This window comes from Geospiza fortis, unplaced genomic scaffold, assembly GCF_000277835.1.
Source record: "Geospiza fortis unplaced genomic scaffold, GeoFor_1.0 scaffold1118, whole genome shotgun sequence".
Lineage (NCBI taxonomy): Eukaryota > Metazoa > Chordata > Aves > Passeriformes > Thraupidae > Geospiza > Geospiza fortis.
The window spans coordinates 36,086-44,058 of record NW_005054890.1 but is presented as its reverse complement, the minus strand read 5'-3'; the positions used below and the strand labels follow the sequence as shown (position 1 = coordinate 44,058).

Here is a 7,973-nt window from a genome sequence, read left to right as displayed (position 1 = left end):
ATCACCACAGATTTGGAAATTGCAACCTTGCATCTACAAGTCCTACCTTAGTGTCCAGTGCATTCACCCACCCTTTAATTGTGGGCTCACCTCCCAGCTTCTCTTATTCAAAGCTATCCTTCCCCATTTTAGTTTGCAGAAATAAGTGCACTGTAAAAACAGCATTTCATAACTCCATGACAGTATAAGCAAAAAGTACTACTGAAGCACAGTTGTTAAAAGGTAAGGCACAAGCACATGCTCAAGAATATAATTTAATCCCCATTACTTTGAGACAGATTGCCTCTCAAGCAGGAAAGCAAACTCCAGAACATAGAAAACAGAAGAGGGGAATAATAAGTAACTTACCTTTTTAAACATAATTAATGAAATAACAGCAGATGCTGTGAAAAGTGCAGCTATGATTGTCATCATAATGCCAACAGGGATACTCTTATTAAGACTAGTAAGAGACGAAATCCACCCACTGAAGGAAAAAGAAAATACAAACTTGACTAGCACAGCACATGAACCATTCAACCACAGTTATCCACATCAAGGGAAGCTTTATAACATCCTGGTTCTGATCAACTGAATATTTTTGAAGAAAACCTCATGAAAATTATATATGAGCATATTTCTGTTCTATAAGCTTTTACAGCTTAGTTGCCATTTTTCCCAATTCATGCAGTGAAACTATAAGAAAAAATTTAGCAAAGATGATTATCCTTCAGGAGAGCTGTGAGGAAATTGAGACGTTAGAGTTGCTCATCACTTTTTGGTTTTTTTTTTGGTCATACTGTAATTTCAGAATAATTTAAGACTACGTGATTTTGTGGAAGAGAAAACATCCCTAAAAAGATAGCTTCTAACTTCTTAAAAAAGAAAACAAAAAATATGGCACACACACAGAGCTTTTATGTGGGAAAATTAATTTTACTGTAACCACAGTGATGCTTTCTCAACTGTGATTAATATATTTTTTAAGTAGGTAGTGTCAGATTAATTAAGAGAACAGATTGCTACATCAATATTACTTCAAATATTTCCCCTTTCTTCAAATTTGAAACATCAATATAAACTTGAAGTCACAAAAGAGCAGGTTGCCCTAATAAAAATAACACATTAAGATAGAAAAGATTCTTTCACCAAAAAGAGCAAAAATTTTATGTAAACTGAAACAACCTTAAAACTTTCTTCTACTTGTTTTAAATTGCTTTGATGTCCCCTATGTTCAATTGGACTCTAGCACAGAACTCCAAAATCAAAACTGCAATTAGCGTTTGATGATGATCTGGCTATTTTTCATGCCACTTCCCCAGGTATCCTTAAAAGTACACATGCCATACTTGGAGAGTTGGTTTTCTAAAATCACTTTTTCACTTTGTTCATGTCAATCAAGTTATCTAGGAAAAAGCCAAATAGTGGCTTTGAGAGCAAAAATAATAAACCAGAATTATCCCTTATACTCCAGTTCTAAAGCAGTGATGTTTATTTCTGCCTTATGTACATTTGGAGGTTAACAGAAAACTGCTGATACACAGAAATGTTATTACCCAGGTACATTATTGCCAGTTATAGCTCTCCATGCCATCAGCTGGCTACTACAACCATGCTTTTTGTTAATTCAAGTTTGTTCTTTTGTTTTGTTTTTTTTTCCCAAGAAGGGTGAGTGATTCCCAATAGCTTTTCCTTGTAAAATCCTAATATTAGACCTTGAAGCTTCAAATAAAGCTATATCTATATAAATAAAGCTATATCTACATAAAAAGTTCAAGTAAAAGCTTATATATTTATAAGCATCAAAATGAAAATCAACTATTACTGAATAAAAAGCTGACTTGGACAAATTAGCTTTTCAAATAATATCAAAGATATAGCACTATATTCACTGAAATACATTGTTGATTAATTCTTCCAATTTTAGCAATAAATTTTATTTGTAAGTATATTAATATCATTAGAAATAACAAATTATACAAAATAATGTTCCAACAGTAAATTATTACAGCCTAAATTATTTGCATTTTTTTCTAAGTTTTGCTTATTTCTTTATCCTAAGTATAGAGCAAATAAGTTCTCCACACACCACTAAAAGAGGAGAGGTAATATATAAAAGAGCAGTATAAAGTGGCTGAGCTGGTTTTGGCTGGGGTAGAATTCATTTTCTTCCCAGTGGCTGGTATGGGACTGTGTTTTGGATTTGTGCTGAACACAGTGTTGATAATATAGAGATGTTTTTCTTATTGCTGAGCAAGGCTTGCACAGAGGCAAGGACTTTGCTGCTTTTCATACTGCCAAGCTGTCAAGGAGGCTGGGGGTGTGTGGGAGGAGACACAGCTGGGGCAGATGACTCCAACTGACCAAAGGGATAGTCCAGACCATGTGATATGCTCAGTATATGAAGTGGGAGGAAGAAGGAGGAAGGGGGAGGAAGTTTGCAGTGATGGCATTTGTCTTCGCAAATAACCATTATGTGTGATGGGGCCCTGCTCTCCTGGAGATGGCTGGATACCTGCCTGTGTATGAGAAGCAGTACATTAATTCATTGGTTTGCTTTGCTTGTGTGTGTGGCTTTTGTTTTGCCTGTTAAACTGTCTTTATCTCAACCCAGGAGTTTTATAGCTTTTACCCTTCTGATTCTCTCCCTGATCCCACTGGTGGGGGAGTGAGCAAGCAGATGTGGGGGCCTTGAGGGCTGGTTGGGGTTAAACCATGACAGTGGCTTACATTGAAAGACAATTTTGACCAGTCTAATAACAGAAGTATCTCATACTCTTGGGATATGTTTCACATACTTTTTCTAGCTAAGAGCACTCCAAAAATGCTTTTTTGACTGCTAAATGTAAGAATTCCAGTGAACACAAGATTATTTTTTCTTTTAAAACCATGGACTGGTTTGCAGCTGCTATATCAAATATGAGTGTTTGTCTTACAGACAATACAATGCTACAGAAAACAGAATACTCACCAGTTTCCCCATCTTTGAAATCCTGCAGCTTGAAGTACATGTACAGCAAACTGACAGATATATACAAAGAAGAACACAAAGAACCTGAATGAACTGTCACTGCTGAAAGAGGGGGGGGGGAAAATTAAAGCAGCCAGGAAATGTATTACTTTTTACAAATATTGTAGTACCAATCTAAATTTTTTTTCTGCATTAACTAAAGAAAAAGAGCTTTTATATTTTATTGATGGTGACTTGAAGTTCCAGTAATTCTGTGGTTTTGTAGAGTGTTTATATATGAGCTGTTGCTACTTCTTTAATATAGTACTTTTGCCATTTGCACCTCTCACAGAGGTGAGAATAACAGCAAGATACTATTCCTTAGTGTTCTGTACAGCACACAGCAGGGCCTCTTAGACTAAACATACATCTTGTGCTACAATGCATAAAGAAGTCCACTCCACTTTTAAACTGAAGTTCACAGTACTGGCATGATGGGAAGAAAATATTTTACTTGTAAGAAGCAATAAAAACTAATATGGAATTGCTGAAACACAATGTGGATCAGAATACTGAAACAGTTGTTGTTTAAAAACAAAATATACAAGATATGTTTTCTGTTTAAATTACTAAAATGTTAGCCTGACAGCCTGTAAAAAATCCCCAAATATAAACATGCAGGCAGAATCTCAAATACCTCAATGTATTACTATGAAAACTAATGACTGCATAATATGCTTTCTACCAAATTTCTAAAGGAACTAAAGATCACTTAAGTCACTGAACAAGAATTTGCCAGTAATAGGTCTTTCTGCAGAAGGGAATTTGTTATTTTCTATTTATTCAACAAGTTCACCCTATTTCAGCTGAACAGATGATTGAAAATTAAATATGCAAGTAGTAGTTTTCCTTTTCCAAACAATAAATAGTCACTAAGAAATGCTAAGGATTTGCTAAATCTAAAACCCTGAAAAATAACATGACACTGAACTCCACCAAATCAGGAATAATAATTTCATATAAAAGAACACTACTAAGAGAGAACATGCAATATTTATGATGAAAATGAAATAGTATAATTTTAAAATACTGGCAACTCTCTGTATTTTTAATTTATCTCAATTTGTACCCACATTGTAACCAGTCATCAACAAAAGTTAGACAAGTAAATTAAAAATACTCTTCTCATTTTTAGCCTTAAGAATGTAAGAATTTAGTGTACAAATAAATGCAAGTTAGACTATACGATTTCTCAAAGATGTGTATGTACAGCAATATCTTCTTGGCTAGCAAAAAGAAACATCTCATTTAGTCTAAAAGTTATGCTCAATGCTCAACTGCAATTTATGGCTATCAGTCTATCTCTAAAAAAAATTAGTGCATTTAAACTGAGAACATCCAGATTCTTTTCAATCTGAAAAGGAAATTAAAAAAAATACTCTGAGAGTATGGGAATTTAGAATCTCTACATGCTGATTTTCACAAAAAAAAAAAAAGAGTTCAATTTTGCAGTCAAACCAACCATTCAATTTTTCAAGACTAAGATACCACCTGTCAAGCTTGTAAAGTTTTTCAAAATCCAAACTGCTAAAAACTAGGAAAATATTAGAATTTAATCAATACGTACCTGATTACTCATTTTTAAGAATATCAGCCTACTTCAATTACAGACACTACAGGTCACTTAGCAACATAAGATTTTTTAAGTCTATGGTTTTATGAAGTTCATTCAGGAAGCCAAATATTAAAGACATCCTTAACTATTAACCTGCCCATGAAGGGATACAGATTTAATGAAAATTTTCCTTAAGACTGTTATCAGCTCAATACAAAATTAAATATTTCCTACAAATACTATGTCAATGGTAGAAGCTATAAATAGAATCAAACAGAATATTTTCAGTTGGAATGGACCTACAATGATCATTCAGTCCAACTGCCTGACCACTTCAGGGCTTACCAAAAGTTAAAGCATGTTATTAAGGGCATTGTCCAAATGCCTCTTGAACACTGACAGGCTTGGGGCATCGACCACCTCTCTAGGAAGCCTGTTCCATTGTCTGACCACCCTCTCAGTAAAGAAATGCTTCCTACTGTCAACTCTGAACCTCCCCTGCCTCAGCTTTGAACCACTCCCATGCGTCCTGTCACTGGATCTTAGGGAGAAGAGCTCAGCACCTCCCTCTCCACTTCCCCTCCCCAGGAAGCTGTAGAGCGCCATGAAGTCACCCTGCAGCCTCCTTTATTCAAACTAGACAAACCCAGAGTCCTCAGCCACTCCTCACAGGACATGCCTTCCAGCCCTTTCACCAGCTTCGTTGCCCTTCTCTGAATACATTCAAGGACTTTCACATCCTTCTTAAGTTGTGGGGCCCACAACTGCACATAGTACTCAAGGTGAGGCCACATCAGCAGTGAATACAGCAGGATCATCGCCTCTTTTGACCAACTGGTTCTACTGTGTTTGATGCCCCCCAGGATGGAGTTTGCTCTCTTGGCTGCCAGGGTTCACTGCTGACTTATACTGAGCCTGCTGCTGACGAGCACCCCCAGATCCCTTTCTGTAGGGCTGCTTTTCACACTCTTCTCTCCCAATCTATACTTGTGCCCAGCATGACTCTATCCCAGGTACAGGATCTGGCACTTGGACTTGTTAAATTTCATGCCACTGATGGTTGCCTGATGCTCTAACCTATCTAGATCCCTCTGCAAGGCCTATTGTCCCTCAAGAGAGCCAACAGCCCCTCTCAGTTTGGTATCATCAGCAAACTTGATAATGGTGCATTCAACTCCTGCATCCAGATCATTGGTAAAAATACTGAACAGGACTGACTGGCTTTAAAATTGAACCCTGAGGGATACCACTAGTGAATAGTGACCAGGCAGATGTAGCTCCATTCACTACAAACCTTTGAGCATGGCCCTTACATCAGTTCTTCACCCAGCACACCACGAACCTGCTCATCCCACAGTTGGACAACTTGTCCAGAAGGACGCTGTGAGGGACAGTATCAATGGCCTTACTAAAATTGAGAAAAAACTACATCCACTGCCTTCTTTTCATCTACTAGGCAAGTTGTGGATGCCATGAGACAGAGAGAGAGAAACGGCAAGTGTTTCTCACAGCGGCTTGTGAGAATTTTCAGGGAGTTGTAAGAATGTGATAACTTGTTAGTATAAACAATCTGCAGGTGGTGTTTTTCTACTTTGTCTTTCTGTTCATCTCAAGGATGGTGTATGAGGAAGGTGTTTTTGTTAACTAGCCAATCAAATAGAATGTATTGTATCACTCTATATAAACCGCGCAGTTCTCTTGAATAAAGCTGCCTTTGCTCTTTCTACAGTACTGCCTCTCACCTGTTCCTGTGTCATTCTCAGAGCAAGAGTGACAGCAAGTGACATTTATCATAGAAAGATATCAAATTAGTTAAATAGGATTTTTTCTTTGTGAACCCACATTGTGCCTGATGATTGCATTGTTTTCTAAATGCCTTTCAATAGCACCCAGTGTAATCTCCATAATTTTTCTAGGTACTGAGGCTAGACTAACAACACATCTGTAGTTCCCTGGGTCTTCTCTCATGCCTTTTTTGTAAATTGGAATAGCATTGCCTAGCTTCCAGTCAGCAGGGACCCCCCCAGACTCCAAAGATCTTTGGTAGATATTTGAGAGGGATCCTACCATAACATCTGCTAGCTCCTTCAATACCCTGTATCAGAGCCCCACAGACCCTCTAAGGCCCCACAGACTTGTGAACATTCAACTGATACAGCTGGTCCCTCACAATTTCAGTGTCCACAAATGGAAAGTGACTGTTACCACACTCACAGTCCTCTGACTCAGTATTATTAAAGAATAAGACAATAAAAACATTTTATGCCTCTGCTTTTCCTTTATCCCTATTATTCAAGTGACCATCATCATCAAGTAGCAGTCCAATATTTTCTTTAGCCCTCCTCTTGCTATTGGCGTACTTTGAAAAGCCCTTCTTGTCTGATAAAACACTTCCCAGTTTAAATTCTAGCTCAGCTTTGGCATTTCATGTCCTCTTGCTGCATATGAGAACCATGGCTGGGTAATTTTGCTGCTAAGCCTGACCTTTCTTCCAGAGATCGTACAATTTCTTTTTCCTCTTGAGTTCCACAAGGAACTCGTGTTCTTCTGCCTCACTTGCTTGGCTTTTGATGCAGTGGAATTGCCGGCTCCTGCACTTTTAAAAGGTGGTTCTCAAAAACTGACCAACACTCGTGGACTCATAAGCCTTCAAAATCAGGGTACTCTGCTAGGTAGTTCCCTGAATAGCTTAGAACTCTGCTGACCTGGTTTCTTGTTACACTGAAAATTTCAAACTCAACCATTTCATGGTCAATGTGGCCAAGACAATCACCAGTCATCACAACTCCCATGAGTCCTTCTGTATTCACAAACAAGTTTAGGAGGGCATCTTTCCTAGAGGGCTCACTGAGGCCTTGTGCTAAAAAGTTCTTTCACGAACTTCAGGAATTTCCCATGCTTGCTTGTCACAGCAATATGGTATTCCCAGTTGATATCTGGGAAGTTGAAATCTCCTCATAAGGACAAGGGCTACCAATCCAGAGATTTCTCCTAATTGCCTATAGAATAACTCATCACAGCTTACATCCTGGCTGGGTGATCAGTAAGAGACACCCACTACATCTGTTTTTCATCCTCCTCATTCTCACCCAGAGGCTCTCAACCACATCATCCCTAACACTAAGGTCTATACAATCAAACCTCTTCCTTCCATACAATGCAACTCCTTCACCTGGCCTGTTGTGGTGTGTGGTGGTGGTGTTCTAAGTTGTATTACAGTCTGTTTTATAAGTTGTAGTTTTGTTATTCAAAATGGTTCCAGTATTTTATAAGATGGTTCTGTCCCAGACTCCAGACTCCCTGCACCTGCTCCCTCATGCAGTTATCTGTCCGTCACAGGTTTCCATAGTAACTCCCGCCTTTTTGTATCAATTTTCATGTCCATCTATAATCCCCGCCTTGTTTTTCTCATTATCTCGATTTACCCCC

At 38.0% G+C, this 7,973-nt stretch overlaps 1 protein-coding gene across 3 annotated transcripts in view; it reads right to left on the bottom strand.

Moving 5' to 3' along the window:
• Positions 1 to 235: 235 nt before the first annotated feature.
• Positions 236 to 7,973, bottom strand: part of LOC102042439 (secretory carrier-associated membrane protein 1-like) — a 36,099-nt gene continuing 28,361 nt past the window's right edge. Inside the window, exons 5-6 of one of the 3 annotated variants that reach the window (XM_031065579.1) lie at positions 2,951 to 3,052; positions 236 to 466 (exon numbers count right to left, since the gene is read on the bottom strand). In XM_031065579.1, the coding sequence (XP_030921439.1) occupies positions 265 to 466; positions 2,951 to 3,052 (304 nt within the window). In that variant the 3' untranslated portion in view covers positions 236 to 264. The remainder of the gene's footprint in view (positions 467 to 2,950; positions 3,053 to 7,973) is intronic. The other 2 variants (XM_031065581.1, XM_031065580.1) reach the window with 2 other exon arrangements.